The sequence below is a fragment of the Entelurus aequoreus genome, linkage group LG23 (genome assembly GCF_033978785.1).
Source record: "Entelurus aequoreus isolate RoL-2023_Sb linkage group LG23, RoL_Eaeq_v1.1, whole genome shotgun sequence".
In the NCBI taxonomy this organism is placed as follows: Eukaryota; Metazoa; Chordata; class Actinopteri; order Syngnathiformes; family Syngnathidae; genus Entelurus; species Entelurus aequoreus.
In genome coordinates, this window is record NC_084753.1 from 29,502,322 (window position 1) to 29,524,011 (window position 21,690).

The 21,690-nt window shown below is 41.8% G+C and overlaps 1 protein-coding gene across 1 annotated transcript in view; it reads left to right on the top strand.

The window, feature by feature from the left end:
• The window catches only part of LOC133640830 (zinc finger protein 106-like), a 53,545-nt gene that overhangs the window by 20,254 nt on the left and 11,601 nt on the right, over positions 1-21,690 (top strand). The window contains exons 7-19 of the mRNA XM_062034509.1: positions 3,575-3,635; positions 3,733-3,887; positions 3,964-4,024; positions 4,107-4,827; positions 4,895-4,944; positions 10,809-10,957; positions 11,040-11,174; positions 15,480-15,596; positions 15,675-15,866; positions 18,751-18,813; positions 21,220-21,339; positions 21,412-21,483; positions 21,571-21,642. Coding sequence (XP_061890493.1) covers positions 3,575-3,635; positions 3,733-3,887; positions 3,964-4,024; positions 4,107-4,827; positions 4,895-4,944; positions 10,809-10,957; positions 11,040-11,174; positions 15,480-15,596; positions 15,675-15,866; positions 18,751-18,813; positions 21,220-21,339; positions 21,412-21,483; positions 21,571-21,642 — 1,968 coding nt within the window. The remainder of the gene's footprint in view (positions 1-3,574; positions 3,636-3,732; positions 3,888-3,963; positions 4,025-4,106; positions 4,828-4,894; positions 4,945-10,808; positions 10,958-11,039; positions 11,175-15,479; positions 15,597-15,674; positions 15,867-18,750; positions 18,814-21,219; positions 21,340-21,411; positions 21,484-21,570; positions 21,643-21,690) is intronic.

The following is a 21,690-nucleotide window of genomic DNA, read 5'->3' on the forward strand; positions in this document are numbered from 1 at the left end:
CTAAATACTCTTAAGGCAGATTGAATTTAAATTTTGAATACAAATAAAAAATATGTTTGACAGGCACTACACCACATTCCAATACAATGTGTCCAATATGGGACAATCAGTGAATTATATAAATACACTATGCATTTTTTATTTTGCAATTCCTTTACTTTATATAAAATAACAATAGGTTCAAATATTTTAACCATTGTAAAAATTATGCGATTTCCGTAACAAATTTTCATCACTTATAACACCCAAACACTATTTTGGTTTGTGAATGTCAACTCCTTCAACATACTATTGAGGCATCCACATCCTTAGTTTTACCAGTATTCAAGGATAACTTATTAACATCAAACCGTTTTTTAATTTTAATGAATGTTTTCAACCACCTCTAACACATTTTTGATATTTTGTCTTGAATATAATAGGGTTGTGTCACGTGCAAATAAAATACACCTAAACTATCATTGACATACAGTACAGGCCAAAAGTTTGGACACACCTTCTCTGTCAATGCCTTTTCTTTATTTTCATGACTATTTACATTGTAGATTGTCACATCAAAACTATGAATGAACACGTGGAGTTATGTACTTAACCAAAAAAGATGAAATAACTGAAAACATGTTTTGTATTCTAGTTTCTTCAAAATAGCCACCCTTTGCTCTGATTACTTTTTTGCACACTTGGCATTTTCTCGATGAGCTTCAAGAGCAAAGAGTGGCTATTTTGAAGAAACTAGAATATAAAACACAGAAATTCTAGGCGCAGTCAAGGCGTTGAGGGGATCTGGTTTGGTGGCTGCAGGATTAGGTCTCTGCTTTTTGCAGATGATGTGGTCCTGATGGCTTCATCTGGCCAGGATCTTCAGCTCTCACTGGATCGGTTCGCAGCTGAGTGTGAAGTGACTGGGATGAGAATCAGCACCTCCAAGTCCGAGTCTATGGTTCTCGCCCGGAAAAGGGTGGAGTGCCATCTCCGGGTTGCGGAGGAGACCCTGCCCCAAGTGGAGGAGTTTAAGTACCTCAGAGTCTTGTTCACGAGTGAGGGAAGAGTGGATCGTGAGATGGACAGGCGGATCGGTGCGGCGTCTTCAGTAATGCGGACGCTGTATCGATCCGTTGTGGTGAAGAAGGAGCTGAGCCGGAAGGCAAAGCTCTCAATTTACCGGTCGATCTACGTTCCCATCCTCACCTATGGTCATGAGCTTTGGGTTATGACCGAAAGAACAAGATCATGGGTACAAGCGGCCCAAATGAGTTTCCTCCGCCGGGTGGCGGGGCTCTCACTTAGAGATAGGGTGAGAAGCTCTGTCATCCGGGGGGAGCTCAAAGTAAAGCCGCTGCTCCTCCACATGGAGAGCAGCCAGATGAGGTGGTTCGGGCATCTGGTCAGGATGCCACCCGAACGCCTCCCTAGGGAGGTGTTTAGGTCACGTCTGACCGGTAGGAGGCCACGGGGAAGACCCAGGACACGTTGGGAAGACTATGTCTCCCGGCTGGCCTGGGAACGCCTCGGGATCCCCCGGGAGGAGCTGGACGAAGTAGCTGGGGAGAGGGAAGTCTGGGCTTCCCTGCTTAGGCTGCTGCCCCCGCGACCCGACCTCGGATAAGCGGAAGAAGATGGATGGATAGAATATAAAACATGTTTTCAGTTATTTCAGTTTTTTTGTTAAGTACATAACTCCACATGTGTTCATTCATAGTTTTAGTTCTATTTTTATTTTTTTGTCCTGTCCAGCTTCTCAGGCAAATCATATAGTTGATGTACAGTAGATGCCGATATCGGCTGTTCAGATTTACTTTACAAAGGAGATGTGTAGGATACTTCTCTTGTTGCCTTGTTTGTATTTGACTTTATTAAATGTATTTATATTATCATTTGGTGCAGTCGGGCCGGAGCAGGAGGGGATAGAATGAGAAAAAAGGAAGACGGGGGGGAATTGTGGGGACAAGAGGAGGATTAGACAGAGAGACAAAAACAACAACAGCAAACACAACCATAACAGCAACAACAACAATAGAGCAACATCAGCAAATAGGACATGTACAAATATGATGGTAAAAGTGATAGCAAAGAAGCAGTTAGCGAAATAAATAATAATACAGAAATGACAATGAGCATTATTACACTACAAATGGAGCAATACAAATACCAATAGAAATAGCGCTATTGATAATGAACAATACCAATAACTTACCTCTATTATCAACAATACAGTTGTTCAAATTCAACAATACATATATGTAATGATAACTAGAGATACAAAAGAATGCAGAAAAATAGAGGGGAAGAAAGAAGCCAGCTATATTAACCTTGTAGATTGTTATAGTATTATAGGTTAAGCTTTGTCAGTGTGCCATGTGTTATCCAGTTAATATATGTTTGATGAAACGTGATTATGTGCATGAGTGTATGTCAAGAGTGTGCAAAGCAGTGATTAGAGCAAAGGGTGGCTATTTTGAAGAAACTAGAATATAAAACATGTTTTCAGTTATTTCACCTTTTTTTGTTAAGTACATAACTCCACATGTGTTCATTCATAGTTTTGATGCCTTCAGTGACAATCTACATTGTAAATAGTCATGAAAATAAAGAAAACGCATTGAATGAGGAGAAGGTGTGTCCAAACTTTTGGCCTGTACTGTACATAAAAACAAAATCCTTGTGGTACTCCACAACTAAAGCAGTTTCACTAATGTTAACTTTTACAAACTATTTTCTAGTCTTCAGGTAACTTATAACTCACTCATATGCCACTCCTCTGATCCCATATTTGTCCAGTAATGATTTATGATCAAGCACATCGAACGCTTTTTGTAGGTTGACAAAAATACTTATCGTATTTTTCGGATTATAAATCGCTCCGGAGTATAAGTCGCACCAGCCGAAAATGCATAATAAAGAAGGGAAAAAACATATGAGTCGCACTGGAGTATAAGTCGCATTTTTTGGGGAAATTTTTCACCAGTCCCTTATAAGTTTCTCGCTTACTCCAAACTTTCTTTCTGCTGCTTGATTGCTGTTTTCTGCTGCATATTTCACTACTTCCAGCTTGTAACCTGCAGTATATGATTTTCTTTTCGGTGCCATTTTTGTTCAGCCCTTCTCAGTTTTTATAAGTTACCGCCAATGTTGAAATGATCAGTTTTCATAGGTACGGAAGTAGTAGCAGGTAGCATCTTTTTTTGTCACAATGCACTTCTGTCATGACCCGCCCCCGCCAAATTTTTATTGGTTGACGTGTGTGTGTGTAACGATTGCTGATATACGCCTAGTCTCTTACGTGAATGAGATAAATAATATTATTTGATATTTTACGGTAATGTGTTAATAATTTCCCACATAAGTCGCTCCAGAGTGTAAATCGCACCCCCAGCCAAACTATGAAAAAAAACTGTGATTTATTATCCGAAAAATACGGTACTAAGTATTGTTTTTTATCTATTGCAGATAAAATTGTCTCATGTCAATTCAAATGTTTTCTGCCTTTTGATTTTGTCAGGAAAAATATTTTTCCTCATGCATGTGTCTTACATTGCAGGATGTTTTAATGAAGTGTTTACAAATATTCCTGCAGGATGATGGTGTTTCTAATCAGCAAGCAAATGTTAAACGGAAGAAAACTACATTGATTAAGGGTATTTCTTATATTTCATGCATTATTATTATTATTATTACCATCAGTAGTCCAAATTTCAATAAAACGTAAACATTTTTTTAAAACTTTGCCTTCAGACCAGAACCAAATGGACCAACTTTTAGCGGTGTCACTCAGGGAAGAAGAGCTGAGTTGCTCGCTGCAAGATTTGGACAAGTCTCTCAGCCTGGCCCGCAATGCCTTACAGGTCGCCTACGCAGATGTGCAGAGGCTCATGATGTTGAAGCAGCAGGTACAACTCAAATAGTTATATATTTTTTTGTCTTTTCCTCCGGTTATATCGATTTTGTCCCTTGCTGCTGTTCTAGTGCTCTACAGAGGTGGACAGTCTGAGAGCGAGGCGTATTGAGATTCTACAGGGGATGCAAGGTACTGTTCTTGGGCCTTTTTAAAGTAAGGCATGCTACCCGGAAGTTCTTAATTTTACCGGTCATTTTGTGGTCATTTCCAGAAGTGTATTCTGCAACCTCTAATGTGGTGCAGGTAGCCACTCCATCATCAGCGGGATCCACTCAGAGGCCATCTTCTAGCGTCCTTGCCTCTCCCGCCAACAGCCCTCAAACGCCAACACTGGCGTCCTTCATCAGCCAGCCTCCTCTCGCCGCCCTGCCCACGCCAACCTCTACAGTTAAACAAGAAGCCATGACACTGCCAGCTTTACATCACCCCCATGCCCAAATGAACGACGTCAACACACCGCTAACAACCTACCCTGTGTTGCTGCCGACACCTCCCACTCGGGCTTCACCAATTGTGGCTCCTCCCACATCAGCACCTGTGACTCCATCCTTGTTTGCTAAGTCCTCCTACATGGATGCGGTGAAGAGGGAGCGTCTTTCGAAAGGGGAAGTTACCCAAATTAATTCTGAGCATAGGTATGAAGAACATCCCTCCGCAGAACACATACAAGTCAATGAGCGTGTGGGCGGTAGGCATGTACCGTCTACCATGGCAGCGTCTGCTGACAAAGGGGATGATAGCGATGATTTAGTGGAGGTAATGGATTCCTCCAAAACGGTAGTTATCGACGTCGATGAATCCGAGAACGAGGACTCACCTGACAGTGGACCCTTAAAGAGGCCAGGTCTTCAAGAGGCGCCTCAGAAGTGTGTCGGTGTGCAGCGCAGTTCCTCAAGCCCATCGACTTACCAGCAACACAATGTTTTTAATAGGTGAGTTTGCCTTTTTTGTTTCCTATCAAGAACAAAGTCACTAAATGTTGTCTTTACCCTCTCCCAGGCAAACCGCAGGTCCTGTTGTGTCTGGAAGTGAAACCACTCCACCTCCAGGTTAGTGCCATCACTGCCACGCTATTTCTCTTACTAGTTTCTCTTAAGGGTGTAACGGCACACAAAAATTTCGGTTCGGTACGTACCTCGGTACTTATAAAGTGCAATTTTAAATTTCCTGCTAAACTTCCGGTTGAAAACTTCTATGTATGATGACGGATGCGCGTGACGTCAATAGTTAAACGGAAGTATTCGGACACCTTTGAGTACAATACAAAAAAGCTCTGTTTTCATCTCAAAATTCCACAGTATTCTGGACATCTGTGTTGGTGAATCTTTTGCAATTTGTTTAATGAACAATGAAGACTGCAAAGAAGAAAGCTGTAGGTGGGATCGGTGTATTAGCGGCTGGCTGTAGCAACACAACCAGGAGGACTTTGACTTGGATAGCAGATGCGCTATCCGACGCTAGCCGCCGACCGCACGGATGATCGGGTGAAGTCCTTCGTCCTTCCGTCGATAGCTGGAACGCAGGTGAGCACGGGTGTTGATGAGCAGATGAGGGCTGGCTGGCGTAGGTGGTGCGCTAATGTTTTTATCATAGCTCTGTGAGGTCCCGTTGCTAAGTTAGCTTCAATGGCGTCGTTAGCAACAGCATTGTTAAAATTCGCCAAGCTGGAAAGCATTAACCGTGTAGTTACAGGTCCATGGTTTAATAGTATTGTTGATTTTCTGTCTATCCTTCCAGTCAGGGGTTTATTTATTTTGTTTCTATCTGCATTTAAGCACGATGCTATCACGTTAGCTCCGTAGCTAAAGAGCTTCGCCGATGTATTGTCGTGGAGATAAAAGTCACTGTGAATGTCCATTTCGCGTTCTCGACTCTCATTTTCAAGAGGATATAGTATCCGAGGTGGTTTAAAATACAAATCTGTGATCCACAATAGAAAAAGGAGAAAGTGTGGAATCCAATGAACCCTTGTACCTAAGTTACGGACAGAGCGAAAAAAGATACGTCCTGCACTGCACTCTAGTCCTTCACTCTCACGTTCCTCATCCACGAATCTTTCATCCTCGCTCAAATTAATGGGGTAATCGTCGCTTTCTCGGTCCGAATGTCTCTCGCTGCTGGTGTAAACAATGGGGAAATGTGAGGAGCCTTTCAGCCTGCGACGTCACGCTAATTCCGGTACAGGCAAGGCTTTTTCTTATCAGCGACCAAAAGTTGCGAACTTTATTGTCGATGTTCTCTACTAAATCCTTTCAGCAAAAATATGGCAATATCGCGAAATGATCAAGTATGACACACAGAATGGATCTGCTATCCCCGTTTAAATAAGAAAATTTCATTTCAGTAGGCCTTAACATTGCTTTAAAATAGCTGTGTGTGTGATGGATGTGAGCCACCACTAGGCTGATCAGTGCAACAGCAGGCAGTCATGAATGCTAAGCATAACAATAACATACATATACACACAGGGTCCATTACCAGGGTTAATGTGGTCAACATATATCAAATAAAAACTAAATAAGATAAGGCTCAGAATTGGTTTCTTAACAAAACCTTTCTACATATAAAGTGCAACATTAAACTGCTTCAAGTTGTTGCTCAGATTAAATAAAATGACAAAACTTTTCTTCTACATACAAAAAGTGCAACATTAAACAGTTTCAAGTCAACTCAGCCTCGGATTAACTTTTCTTCCCCCCCCCAGCCTTTAACCCTGGTGACTTTCACTCAATTTTCAAGTTTTTTGCCAGAAAAATCAGTTTAACCACATTGTCTGCAGAAAGAGCAGACCTGCTTGCAGTTAAAAAGTCTCCAGCTGTGGAAAATACCCTTTCGCTGGGCACGGAGCTAGCAGGTATGGCGAGGTAGTGCCTGGCTAACTTGGCAGTAAGAGGATATATGGGCTCATTGTTCTTCCACCATAGAAGTGGGTCAAAATCTAGTTTTTAAAGCAATATGGTCTTAAAGGCCTACTGAAATTAATTTTTTTTATTTAAACGAGGATAGCAGATCCATTCTATGTGTCATACTTGATAGTTTCGCGATATTGCCATATTTTTGCTGAAAGGATTTAGTATAGAACAACGACGATAAAGTTCGCAACTTTTGGTCTCTGATTTAAAAAAAGCCTTGCCCCTACCGGAAGTAGCGTGACAACACCAGAGGAAGGACTGCTCACATTTTCCTATTGTTTACACCAGCAGCGAGAGAGATTCAGACCGAGAAAGCGACGATTACCCCATTAATTTGAGCGAGGATGAAAGATTCGTGGATGAGGAAAGTGAAGGACTAGCGTGCAGTGCAGAATGTATCTTTTTTCGCTCTGACCGTAACTTAGGTCCAAGGGTTCATTGGATTCCACACTCTCTCCTTTTTCTATTGTGGATCACGGATTTGTATTTTAAACCACCTCGGATACTATATCCTCTTGAAAATGAAAGTCTAGAACACGAAATGGACATTCACAGTGACTTTTATCTCCACGACAATACATCGGTGAAGCTCTTTAGCTACTGAGCTAACGTGATAGCATCAGGCTTTACTGCATATAGAAACAAAACAAATAAGTCTTTGACTGGAAGGATAGACAGAAGATCAACAATACTACCAAACTCTGGACATGTAAATACACGGTTAATGCTTTCCAGCTTGTCGAAGTTTAGCAATGCTGTTGCTAACGACGCCATTGAAGCTAACTTAGCTATGGAACCTCGACAGAGCTATGCTAAAAACATTAGCTCTGCACCTACGCCAGCTCTCATCTGCTCATCACGACTCGTGCTCACCTGCGTTCCAGCGACCGACGGTACGACGAAGGACTTCACCCGATCACCGATGCGGTTGGCGGCCCGGAGACGGAGGAAGTCAAGGTGAGGTCGTTCGGCTAGCGCTTCTGCTATCCTCAAAGTCCTCCTGGTTGTGTTGCTGCAGCCAGCCGCTAATACACCGATCCCACCTACAGCTTTCTTTTTTGCAGTCTTCATTGTTCATTAAACAAATTGCAAAAGATTCACCAACACAGATGTCAAGCATACTGTGGAATTTGGGATGAAAACAGAGCTTTTTTGTATTGGATTCAATGGGTCCGAATACTTCCGTATCAACCGTTGACGTCACGCGCATACGTCATCATATCTAGACGTTTTCAACCGGAAGTGTGGCGGGAAATTTAAAATTGCACTTTATAAGTTAACCCGGCCGTATTGGCATGTGTTGCAATGTTAAGATTTCATCATTGATATATAAACTATCAGACTGCGTGGTCGGTAGTAGTGGGTTTCAGTAGGCCTTTACATCTGCTGCTATAAAAACACCAACGGCATTTGTTATTGCTTTAGCCCTGCCTGACTCGCCGAGGAGAGGCTGCTTGAATGCGGTGTTTGTACGACGCTCGTCTTTATCTTCGTTGAAGCGATGTTATCCATTGTTGTATCGCACCTCGAAGCCGAAATGTTCCCAAACGGGAGATCTTTACGAGGCAGGAGGGTCCTCCAGCTCTGGCTTATTGCATTTTGTCGTAGCCCGGTCGTTGCTAGCATGCCTTGTGTTGTGCCTTGTTGTGCATTGTTTACACAACGTCCGGTGCGCTACTTAATATGTCCGTCTGGAAACTCGTTCGGTGCGCCTCCGTTCCGAACCGAATCCCCCGTACCGAAACGGTTCAATACAAATACACGTACTGTTACACCCTTAGTTTCTCTATATTGTCAGATACAGAGTGAGTTCAGTTCAGGTCATCATTGTTCTCAGGGCAGGCTTGTTTAAATTCAATAGTTGATCATTATCGTGTTCTCCAGGTGTTTGTTTGTTCTACTTTGATGATGCACTAAACTACTTCATAAATGACAACTTCTACTGAGCATAATAGTCTTAGTTTGGTTTAGCAGCATCGCGGTCGTCTCCATTCAAAAGCCTCTAGAGATATTTGCTCATTTATCATCGCTTCAAGCGTGACCAATTTACACATGTATTTCTAAAATGACCCCACTATTTTAAATTTGTATGGTAGCTGAACCTTTTCCCTAAAAATAAAATGTCTAAAAAACTATAGTTCTTACATTTTCCCCCCATTTATTGTGTTTTGTTTACTTTTTCAATTAATGCCGAATTGGCATACCCGTTTTGAATTGGCTTCACTGCTGTTGAAGATTAAGAAAACTTTTCTTTTCCCCTTGGAACCAATCAACTTATTTTTTTTACCTTTTCATATATACTTTGGACATTTTCTGGAACATAAAGAAAGGACTATTGAACATGTTGGATTGAACTGAATTGTAGTTGTCAATGTCGTCTTTTTGTTTATTTATCATAAATACAAATAAATGTAATAAATACAAATTTTAACATAATTTTGAAAATAGTAATAATACATTTTTTTCTCAATATGTTCTTGAACATTTTTGTTCGTGTTTTGTATGCACACACGCAAACTGTTCTTGTCACTAAAAATAATATAGTAAATCAGTGGTTATCGCTGTTAATTTGTTCCGTGCCTTCTGTAAAGTAAGAATTATAAAAAAAATGTTTTATATAGCTAACACACAAAAAACCTGTTGACTTTCTAAATGCTTTTTTAAACTTAAGAATGCCCTTTAGACATGAAATAACATCCATACAGTCACCTTTAAAACCGCAGACTTCAAAGAGACTGTATTATCAATCATCATCAATCAATCAAAGTTTATTTATATAGCCCTTAATCACAAATGCCTCGAAGGGCTTACAATATTCACTAGACTGTAGTCAGCCCTATCGTCCCTAATGTGTTACACAAGTAATATTAAACCTCTAAAGTAGAGATGTCCGATAATATCGGACTGCCGATTATTATCATACTTGGTCAACAGCCATACAGGTCACACTGAGGGTGACCGTATAAACAACTTTAACACTGTTACAAATATGCCTCACACTGTGAACCCACACCAAACAAGAATGACAAACACATTTCGGGAGAACATCCGCACCGTAACACAACATAAACACAACAGAACAAATACCCAGAACCCCTTGCAGCACTAACTCTTCCGGGACGCTACAATATACAACCCCCGTCACCCCCCGCCCACCTCAACCTCCTCATGCTCTCTCAGGGAGAGCATGTCCCAAATTCCAAGCTGCTGTTTTGAGGCATGTTAAAAAAACAATGCACTTTGTAACTTCAATAATAAATATGGCAGTGCCATGTTGGCATTTTTTTCCATAACTTGAGTTGATTTATTTTGGAAAACCTTGTTACATTGTTTAATGCATCCAGCGGGGCATCACAACAAAATTAAGCATAATAATGTGTTAATTCCACGACTGTATATATCGGTATCGGTTGATATCGGAATCGGTAATTAAGAGTTGGACAATATCGGGATATCGGCAAAAAGGCCATTATCGGACATCTCTACTCTAAAGGCTTAGTTGGCCACATGCGTGGACAGCACCTTTTAGCTCTTATTTCCAAAATCTGGTGGTGTCAGAAGAGTATAAACATACAATGGAATTTGGAAAAAAAAAGTGTAAAAATAAGAATTAGCATGTCACTAAACATGAAGTAAACGTTTGTTACTTATGGACTAAGTACATCATATAAAAAGATGATTCTTAGTTTTTATTGTAATTAGGGTAAAAAAGCCCAAATAGCAAATAGAAATAAAAAAAAGCATGTAAACAAACCTTAAGAGGTTGGGTCACACATAAAATCTTGATTAGGACCACAAAAAGCCGGCCCTGATTGTTCTGTGGGGAATTATGTGTTATTCCCGTTCCATTGCTATTTGTTGAACACAATTATTGACTCTCTGTAAAGTGTCAACCAATTGGTACTTTGCTACAGTTGGTACCCACACCAAAGAACAAGCGACTTTTGACGCCGACTGTCAATCAAGGAAAAATGTTGACGTCACTTTAATTCTTGTATCAGTGGCTGCTAAGGTGACCGAAGAGGAGGAGCTAGAGCCATCCTTGGGAGAATTTTCTAAGCACACAGACTCCGTTCATGGCCTGCAAATCCACGAGGGGCTCTTGTACACGTGCTCAGCAGACAACACGGCGCGGGCTTACAGTTTGGCGGTATGATAGGACGCAGTATTGATGCTTCGACACTCATCCAAACTTGATTTTTATGATGTTATTCCATTCTGCCCACCCACAGACTCGGGAATGCCAAACAGTGTTTGAGGGACACACAAGCAAAGTCAACTGTCTGCTGGTTCCCCCTATTCCCAGCAAGCCAGCACGACTGTACACAGGGTCCAGTGATGAGACCATTCGCTGCTACAGTTTAAAGGTACAAAACAACCTCCACAGTCGTCCCTCGCCACATCACGCTTCAAATATTGTGGATTCACTACGTCACATATTTCTTTAAGCGTGTTCTACATCAGGGGTGTCCAAACTTTTTGACTGAGTGGCCGCTTTGGGCTTAAAAAATGTGTGTGTGTGAGTGTGTGTGCATATGTATGTATATATGAGTGTTACCATGAATTGATTTACGTGGACCTCGACTTAAACAAGTTGAAAAACTTATTCGGGTGTTACCATTTAGTGGTCAATTGTACGGAATATGTACTGTACTGTGCAATCTACTAATGAAAGTATCAATCAATGTATATATATATATATACATACACAACATATACATAGAGTACAAGCCAAAAGTTTGGACACACCTCCTCATTCAATGCGTTTTCTTTATTTTCATGACTATTTACATCATGGGTGTCAAACTCTGGCTTGCGGGCCAAATTTTTTAATTTCACTTGGCCCTTGAGGCGATATCAAATTAACACTAAAGCTGGCCCGCCGATTATATATTGCGGCGGTGCCGCGGTAACACCGCATTCACCGCTAATTCTAATACTTGCCAACCCTCCCGAGAGTGACTCCAGCGCCCTTCCCGAAAATCGTCAGGTCTGCTTTTCAGCAAATCCAACGAGTGCTGGCCCAGTCACATAACATGTGCTTCTGCACGCACACACAATTGAATGCAACGCATACTTCATCAACAGCGATACAGGTTACACTGAGGGTGGCCGAATAAAAAACCTTAACACTGTTAGAAATATACGCCACACTGTGAATCCACACCAAACAAGAATGACAAACACATTTCAGGAGAACATCCGCACCGTAACACAACATAAACACAACAGAACAAATACCCAGAACCCTTTGCAGCACTAACTCTTCCGGGACGCTACAAGGTGTGTGTGTGTGTGGGGGGTTGGTGGTAGCGGGGGTGTATTTTGTAGCATCCCGGAAGAGTTAGTGCTGCAAAGGATTCTGGGTTTTTGTTATGTTGTGTTTATGTTGTGTTACGGTGCGGATGTTCTCCCGAAATGTGTTTGTCATTTTTGTGTGGTGTGGGTTCACAGTGTGGCGCATATTTGTAACAGTGTTAAAGCTTTTTATACTGGCACCCTCAGTGTGACCTGTATGGCTGTTGATGAAGTATGCATTGCATTCACTCGTGTGTGCGTACAGAAGCCACACATATCTTGTGACTGGGTCTGAACGATGTTAGAATGGATGAAAAGCAGACGTGACGACAGCTCGTAGAGTACGTTAAAGGCAGTGCATTTAAGGCACGCCCCCAAGACTGTGGTCCGGGTGCACTACGAGATATAATGACTGATGAACACCTTCGTTGGATAATGAAGGTTGCCTCAGCTCAAAGCCTGAGCCCCGACATTAATGAACTAGCATCCAAGAAAAGATGCCAGGTATCTGGCTTGGGCACAACGCGATACACGCAATGCTAAAAATACATAGCACACTCAGGGCCCTAATTGTGTCAAAAACATATTTAGAAGGTCGTAAATATTTGTTTATGCTCTATGACAGAGCTGGGCAAATATTTTGACCCGGGGGCCACATTGAGAGAAAAAATGTGTCTGGGGGGCCAATGTGTATGTGTGTATGAATGATATATACCAGTGACGTGCGGTGAGGTCCATGGCTGGTGAGGCACTGACTTCATCACAGTCAGATTTACGAACATATGAACCCTAAAGAGCAGGGGTGTCCAAACTTTTTCCACTGAGGGCCGCACACGGAAAAATTAAAGCATGTGGTGGCCATTTTGATATTTTTCATTTTCAAACCATAACAAAATATATGCATTTTTTTATTTATTTTACCTTTAGGAGTCCCGGGGACCATAAAGGGTCTCAGTCATTAAAATGTAAAAAATAAGTCAGATTATTATTATTTTTTTAATTATTTAACGCTTACAGTAAATCTGCCCCACTCATAAAGTGATACATTTTTATTAGGTTTTTCTTTTACTTTCAACACTTAAGTTACGAGATCAACTTCAGATATATCTGTCCATTTTATGCTGGAACTATTATTTTGTTTGTTTTATGCGCTTTTGTCAAAGAAAACTTTGATGTTTTTATATGGCTACTACACAATATATGCAATATTTACCACATAAAACATTTTAAAGTGAAATATTTGAAGTAATTGGAGCCCTGAAAATAATTTATTATAACATGGAATTTTTGTCATTATATAAAAAAATTTTGAGCAATGGCAAAAAAAAGAAAAATGAAGAAAGACAAAAGAAAAAAAACAGCCTGCATGGCAGCTTTGTGTCAACATTGCAACTTTTTTCATTAGATTTCGCCTCATTCCACTTTTTTTAATGTTCTTTTTTATTTTTACAATAGTATTTCCAGAATGTGTGGCGGGCCGGTAAACAATTAGCTGCAGGCCGCAAATGGCCCCCGGGCCGCACTTTGGACACCCCTGCTAAAGAGTATCTTATTCACCATGTGATTGGCAGCAGTTAACGGGTTATGTTTAAAAGCTCATACCAGCATTCTTTACACATACAAACTGTAGCACACAAAAGAGCACATTTAATAAAAAAAACATTATTATGGTCTCACCTTTCTTGCTGGACATCCACACAGCCAGCCTTTGCGTGTGTACCACGCCGTTTGAAAAGAACGGGTCTTCTGTCCCGAAGTCAAAAGCAAACCTTTTAGCTCCGGCGTTGGTCTACCTTTAATTATTACCTCCTGCTTCGATTGAAAGTCCAGTTTAGAAAACGGTTTTATTTTACATATGTAATCCTCCATGTTTTTAATAAAAGTTCAGGCGAGAGGAAATAAACAATCGCCGCACTTATTGCTAACTTTTTTTTTTTTTTTTTTCCTTCTGCGGCCGAGGAATGATCTCTGGGATCACTACCGCCCTCTACCACCAGGAGGCCGGATTACGGCGAGCCTCAGCCAGGACGTCTTTTGCAGCAGTTTTATGATTGCTCAGCACAAAAAATAAGTTACACACATACAGTTGTTGACAAAATACACTGTACATTATATACCTCAGCTAACTAAACTATGGAAATGTATAATATAATTCATATAGCAATACGGTGTCACTGCACAGCAGGCCAGCAGTTAGCCGAGTCATTGGCACAATCCATGTGGAGGCACAACTGAGTGACGTGCCTCAACTGGCTGCTGATCACCGCACCGTCTCTTCTCAGCATTTGAACGGCAAATGTGAAAATAAAAATAATCTAAAACTGGTGAAGTTAAATGGAAAATAACTTTAGTATAATCACTGGATACATATAACTATTTAATTTTTTTTTTTTCTTTTTACATTTTTTTTCTTTCCATGATGGCAGGTGAGACCCGGCCTCACCTGCCTCTACTGACTGCACGCCACTGATATATACAAATTTAGCGGTAAAAATCTGCTGTACAGTATGTGTGTTTTGGTCCCTTTTTTTCCCAGGAACACTAATACCAAAAGTCACAATGTCCAAGAGAGTACTAAAAAGTTATGACAGACCACCTCAAAAAAACGGGATTGAATTTTTAAGTTTTTTTTATTGAAAGGGACACCCAAAATGTACATTAAAATAAATAAAGTGGGATTTACAATACTAACTATGAACAATAAAACACTGAATATTAACATATGAACGTCGCTCCTCTTTTACTTCTCAGACAAGCTCCTCCATAGACATCTTTTACAATCAAGCAAAACACAACAAAAATGTAATGTAACAAACCGCAAACTATGAATGCAAAGTGTAATAAACACCTACAATATGATATCCTATCACTTTTATGCAGAAATTTGTTGTAAAATTTTGCTTACACATCCGTTTCTGACACACGCGTTTCGGGCTGGCTGCTCTGCAATCAAACCCCACCCACTCTGCTTTGTTCCTGGTCTGAGCTGCTGTGACATAGATGACCGTAATAACTCCTATAACACTCAAAAGCGCAGATTTCAACCATTGAAATACTTTCTATAGTTCAAGACTTACAGTAATTTAAAAACAGCACTGAACATCATAATGGCGGCGGCAGTTTTGATGTTAAAGGTCTAAAAAAAACTATGTAGACGGATTGAAAATCTTAATGGACAGCATGTGGCCCACGGGCCATATTTTGCCCAGGTCTGCTCTATGATATTCGATTTATTTATATTTGTAAAATGTATACTTCGCCAACATTTGTTCACAACGGTCAGGCCTGGAACCAATTAGTGGCGATAAACGGGGGACGACTGCATTCCAAATATACTTTGTCTTGGGATCTTCACTATTTTTCTTTGCCACTAGTCTAAGAAATGCCTGGAAACCATCACGCTTGCCGACCGAGTGCTATGTTTACACACTGCCTGGAAAATTTTGTTTGCTGGCCTCGCGAATGGATCAGTGGCCAGCTTTGATTTAAAGGTAACATACATCCTCACAATACTCTCCTTCATTATTATTATTTTTTATTAACATTGATGTCAAACCCCCTGGATTTAGACTCTGAAAGCGCTGAATGTGTTCGAGTGCCACGGCCCCCGAGGGGTGAGCTGCTTGGGCACGTCACAGGAGGGCGCCCGCCGGGTGCTGCTGGTGGGTTCCTATGACAGTACCATCAGCGTACGGGACGCTAAAAGCGGTTTGCTGCTACGCTCGCTGAAAGGCCACACCAAGACGGTTCTCTGTATGAAGGTGAGGAGACAGACGCTTGAACATGATATACCGGTACTGTAAATATGGAATCTGGGCCTGATGGTTAAAGGCCTACTGAAAGCCACTACTACCGACCACGCAGTCTGATAGTTTATATATCAATGATGAAATCTTAACATTGCAACACATGCCAATACGGCCGGGTTAACTTGTAAAGTGCAATTTTAAATTTCCCGGGAAACTTCCGGCTGAAAACGTCTATGTATGATGACGTATGCGCGTGATGTCAAGGGTTGAAGCGCAAGTATTGGGACACATTGTATCCCAATACAAACAGCTCTGTTTTCATCGCAAAATTCCACAGTATTCTGGACATCTGTGTTGGTGAATCTTTTGCAATTTGTTCAATTAACAATGGAGACTGCAAAGAAGAAAGCAGTAGGTGGGATCGGTGTATTAGCGGCTGGCTACAGCAACACAACCAGGAGGACTTTGAGTCGGATAGCAGACGCGCTACTGTGAGTACAGCTTTGGCTTCCAAACATTTGATCGCTCTGATGGCGGCCGGGGTGTCGTCGAAAGCTACATGCCCGCCGCCGCGCCGCTGTCCTCACCTTGACTTTCTCCGTCCCTGGGCCGCCGACCGCATCGATGATCGGGTGAAGTCCTTCGTCGCGCCGTCGATCGCTGGAACGCAGGTGAGCACGGGTCGTGATGAGCAGATGAGAACTGGCGTAGGTGGAGAGCTAATGTTTTTAGCATAGCTCTGTCGAGGTCCCGTAGCTAAGTTAGCTTCAATGGCGTCGTTAGCAACAGCATTGCTAGGCGTCGCCAGGCGGTACAGCATTAACCGTGTGGTTACAGGTCCAGTGTTTGGTAGTGTTGTTGATTTTCTGTCTATCCTTCCAGTCAGGGGCTTATTTCGTCTGTTTCTATATGCAGTTAAGCACGATGCTATCACGTTAGCTCCGTAGCTAAAGTGCTTCGCCGATGTATTGTCGTGGAGATAAAAGTCACTGTGAATGTCCATTTCGCGTTCTCGACTCTCATTTTCAAGAGGATATAGTATCCGAGGTGGTTTAAAATACAAATCCGTGATCCACAATAGAAAAAGGAGAGAGTGTGGAATCCAATGAGCCCTTGTACCCAAGTTACGGTCAGAGCGAAAAAAGATACGTCCTGCACTGCACTCTAATCCTTCACTCTCACGTTCCTCATCCACAAATCCTTCATCCTGGCTCAAATTAATGGGGTAATCGTCGCTTTCTCCGTCCGAATCGCTCTCGCTGCTGGTGTAAACAATGGGGAAATGTGAGGAGCCTTTCAACCTGCGACGTCACGCTACTTCCGGTTAGGGTTGGGTATCGTTTGAATTCGAACGATTCCGATTCTGAATCTTCGTTTCGATTCCGATTCCTGACGATTCTCGATCCCGATTCTTTTAAGAGGCAGGGTCAAAAAAAAGTTTAGGATATTTTAAATGAGCTAGCTAACCTACAGTCTTTCTGAATGAAATAGTCTGACATTCTCCATCAATTTTAATTCTATTAACTTTTTATGAACTTTACTATAAATTCCTCACAGGGCTGTTTTCAACTAGAATATAAATATCAAATCTATGAACTTGAATATAAATATTATAAATTATGAATACATTTTCCCAGGGGTACACTTTCCTCAAGAGAGTTTTATTTTTGAAAACCTCATGAAAACACATTTACACATAAGTGTATGATGCTGCAGGAAACCTCATGAAAACACATTTACACACACAAGTGTATGATGCTGCAGGTACTTAAAAATGTTACCGTGCTCCCATTGATGGGCTAACCTGGTGCAGAAAAGCAAATAAACAATAAGAAACAACTTGCAAAACCCAGTCCAGATTGGCAGCAGGTACAGTATAAAATCAGAGACAGTTCTTGTTTAGGAAAATGACCATATCCGCCTTCTCAGGCAGGATGCGTGAGCGTTCTGGACAGATAGTGTCTCCTGCTGTGGAAAATACACGTTCGCTGGGTGTGGAAGAAGCTTGAACGCATAAATAGGAGAAAGCGAGATCTGACAGCAAAGGATAAGTCTTTTGTTGGTTCCACCGGACCACCACCATGCAGCAGGGTCGTCAGACATAAGTATCGGTGGAACGTCCTGGTACATCTGCAGCTCTCTCTCCACTCGTCTCTTGATGGACATGGAGCTCTGTTATTTCGCGGTTATTTCATTTTTTTTGGTAAAGTAAAGCCACACTTTCGACCGCCGACGCCCGCTATCCATGCTTGAGCTTGACTGACTCGCTCGGCTATGCTAACACTTCCGGCGGTGGGCGCTTCTTCGTTGGTGTTCAGCGGCTTCTTCTTCCGGTTCGGCGGAAACATTTTTTTTCCGGTCGGCAGACTGGGTATTGAAAATAGGAATCGAAATTTAAACTTTTGAACGATTCCGGGAGAATCGGAAAGTTAGTCCCGGTTCCAATTGATACTCGATACTCGATACCCAACCCTACTTCCGGTACAGGCAAGGCTTTTTTATCAGCGACCAAAACTTTATCGTCGATGTTCTCTACTAAATCATTTCAGCAAAAATATGGCAATATCGCAAAATGATCAAGTATGACACATAGAATGGACCTGCTATCCCTGTTTAAAAAAGAAAATTTCATTTCAGTAAGCCTTTAACCTCTGATTTTATTTCAAAAATAATTTCCTTGTAAGAATGAATGCTAAAATAAATTATTTGTTTCAGGGTCAATCTGTAACCATCATGAAATCTTTATTTACTGTACAGCCAAGATGAACATGTTGAACTGCCATATATAATTAGTGTAATATATAATTATAATATAACTATTATTTTAGTAGGTTTGTGTGCTCGGTAGGAATACGATTTGCAACTTGGGTCTTTACTTGTCCTTGGGCCCTGCCAGGTGGTGAACGACCTGGTGTTCAGCGGATCCAGTGACACGTCCGTTCACGCACACAACATCCATGTAAGTGTCAACGCTGTATCGGCCATTGCATTACACCACATCTACTTTGGAGAAGGGATTCAAATGGCCCCATTCCTAGGTGGGTTTCGCGTGAGTGGAAGAGGGGGTGGGGGAGTAAATCATTTTGCAATGAAAATTATGGAAAACCTGCTCAGTGGCCTTGTGGTTAGGATGTCTGCCCTGCGATCGGGAGGTCGTGAGTTCAAACCCCGGCCGAGTCATACCAAAGACTATAAAAATGGGACCAATTACCTCCCTGCTTGGCACTCAGCATCAAGGGTTGGAATTGGGAGTTAAATCGCCAAATGATTCCCGGGCGCGGCCACCGCTGCTGCTCACTGCTCCCCTGTGGGGATGGGTCAAATGCAGAGGATAATTTCACCGCACCTAGTGTGTGTGACAATCATAGGCACTTTAACTTTAAAGCGCCACTCGACATAGCAACTGACTGTGTGGTCCAAGTTGGATTTGCCACAAACCATTTTAAAATAAAGTGGTTAGCGCACCCTCCAATTTGTCACGTTTAATGTGTCAGGTAAACCACGACAAACGGGGCCAAATGAATCCCCTTCCTACTGTATTTAATGAATTTATTTGATCCTCTTAATATATTTTAGATTTAAAGTGCTCTGATGTGCCGCGGCTGCTGTGGCTCTGGCTCATGGGTTCCTCAGCAAGAGGACTGTCTGGTCCCTCGCTGTGTGCCCTGGGTCAGTGGCCCCTCATCATGCAGCCCCCGGTGCACTTGGCTACCTAAAATAGTGTTTTATCAACTGGTTCTTCCGTGCTCAGCCACATATGTTTTTACATGACTTTTATTATGAAAAGGGGGGTTTAGCGTGATGGCGGGGTGAGTCGGGGGTGTTGACTGTTTCAACTTGCGAGTATGCAATGAGAGCGGGAGGTACTATTTTTTTTAAAAATACTTGTAAATGTAAAGTACTTTGTGCTACATTTTATATGTATGAAAAGTGCTATACAAATGCAACATTTCAACACGGAACGACACAGGAGGTCCTTCATACCGACAGCCATAAGACTGTATAATGCATATGTTCCTTCTTGACTGTACTTAAATGTAGAATATATGTACAATATATTTATAATATTCACATGTGAATAATGCTGTATAATAGACTGTATTTATATTATTCACATGTGAATAATGCTGTATAGTATTTATTGTCTATTGTGAGCGAACTGTGGTGCTGAATTTCCCCCGGGGATCAATAAAGTATAGAGATGTCCGATAATATCGGACTGCCGATATTGTCGGCCGATAAATGCTTTAAAATGTAATATCGGAAATGATCGGTTTCGGTTTCAAAAAGTAAAATGTATGACTTTTTAAAACGCCGCTGTGTACACGGACGTAGGGAGAAGGGCTAAGTACAGAGCGCCAATAAACCTTAAAGGCACTGCCTTTGCGTGCTGGTCCAGTCACATAATATCTACGGCTTTTCACACACACAAGTGAATGCAGTTCATACTTGGTCAACAGCCATACAGGTCACACTGAGGGTGGCTGTATAAACAACTTTAACACTATTAAAAATATGCGCCACACTGTGAACCCACACCAAACAAGAATGACAAACACATTTCGGGAGAACATCCGCACCGTAACACAACATAAACACAACAGAACAAATACCCAGAACCCCTTGCAGCACTAAATCTTCCGGGACGCTACAATATAGACCCCCCGCTACCCCCCCCAACCCCGCCCACCTCAACCTCCTCATGCTCTCTCAGGGAGAGCATGTCCCAAATTCCAAGCTGCTGTTTTGAGGCATGTTAAAAAAAATAATGCACTTTGTGACTTCAATAATAAACATGGCAGTGCCATGTTGGCATTTTTTTCCATAACTTGAGTTGATTTATTTTGGAAAACCTTGTTACATTGTTTAATGCATCCAGCGGGGCATCACAACAAAATTAAGCATAATAATGTGTTAATTGGGGACGGGGTGGCGAAGTTGGTAGAGTGGCCGTGCCAGCAATCGGAGGGTTGCTGGTTACTGGGGTTCAATCCCCACCTTCTACCATCCTAGTCACGTCCGTTGTGTCCTTGGGCAAGACACTTCACCCTTGCTCCTGATGGCTGCTGGTTAGCGCCTTGCATGGCAGCTCCCGCCATCAGTGTGTGAATGTGTGTGTGAATGGGTGAATGTGGAAATACTGTCAAAGCGCTTTGAGTACCTTGAAGGTAGAAAAGCGCTATACAAGTATAACCCATTTATCATTTATTCCACGACTGTATATATCGGTATCGGTTGATATCGGAATCTGTAATTAAGAGTTGGACAATATCGGATATCTGCATAAAAGCCATTATCGGACATCTCTAATAAAGTACTTTCTATTCTATTCTAAGTTTGATTGATTTAACCTTTCATTGTTTAGACGGGTGAGTTGGTGCGGATCTACAAGGGTCACGGTCACGCTGTCACATCCATTGTCATCTTGGGGAAAGTGATGGTGACCGCCTGTCTGGACAAACTGGTCCGGGTTTACGAGCTCCAGGTAGGAGAGACTTGTCTGTGAAATAGCTGATTTTGAATACGTATCAAGTCATCTGACTGTGGTCCTCTCCAGTCCCACGACCGCTTGCAGGTGTACGGCGGTCACTGTGACATGGTGCTGTGCATGGCTGTCCATAAGAGTGTGGTAAGAGGACATCAGAGCATGAGAAAAGTATTTCATCCTCAGTCCCCATCGTTGTGATTCATCCTGTGTGTGCTGTTGTCAAAACAGATCTACACAGGTTGTTACGATGGAAATGTTCAAGCTGTTAAACTCAACCTGATGAAGAACTACCGCTGCTGGGTAAGAGTATTTTTTTTTGTACTTCCTAAACAGTTGCCTCCATTCCAA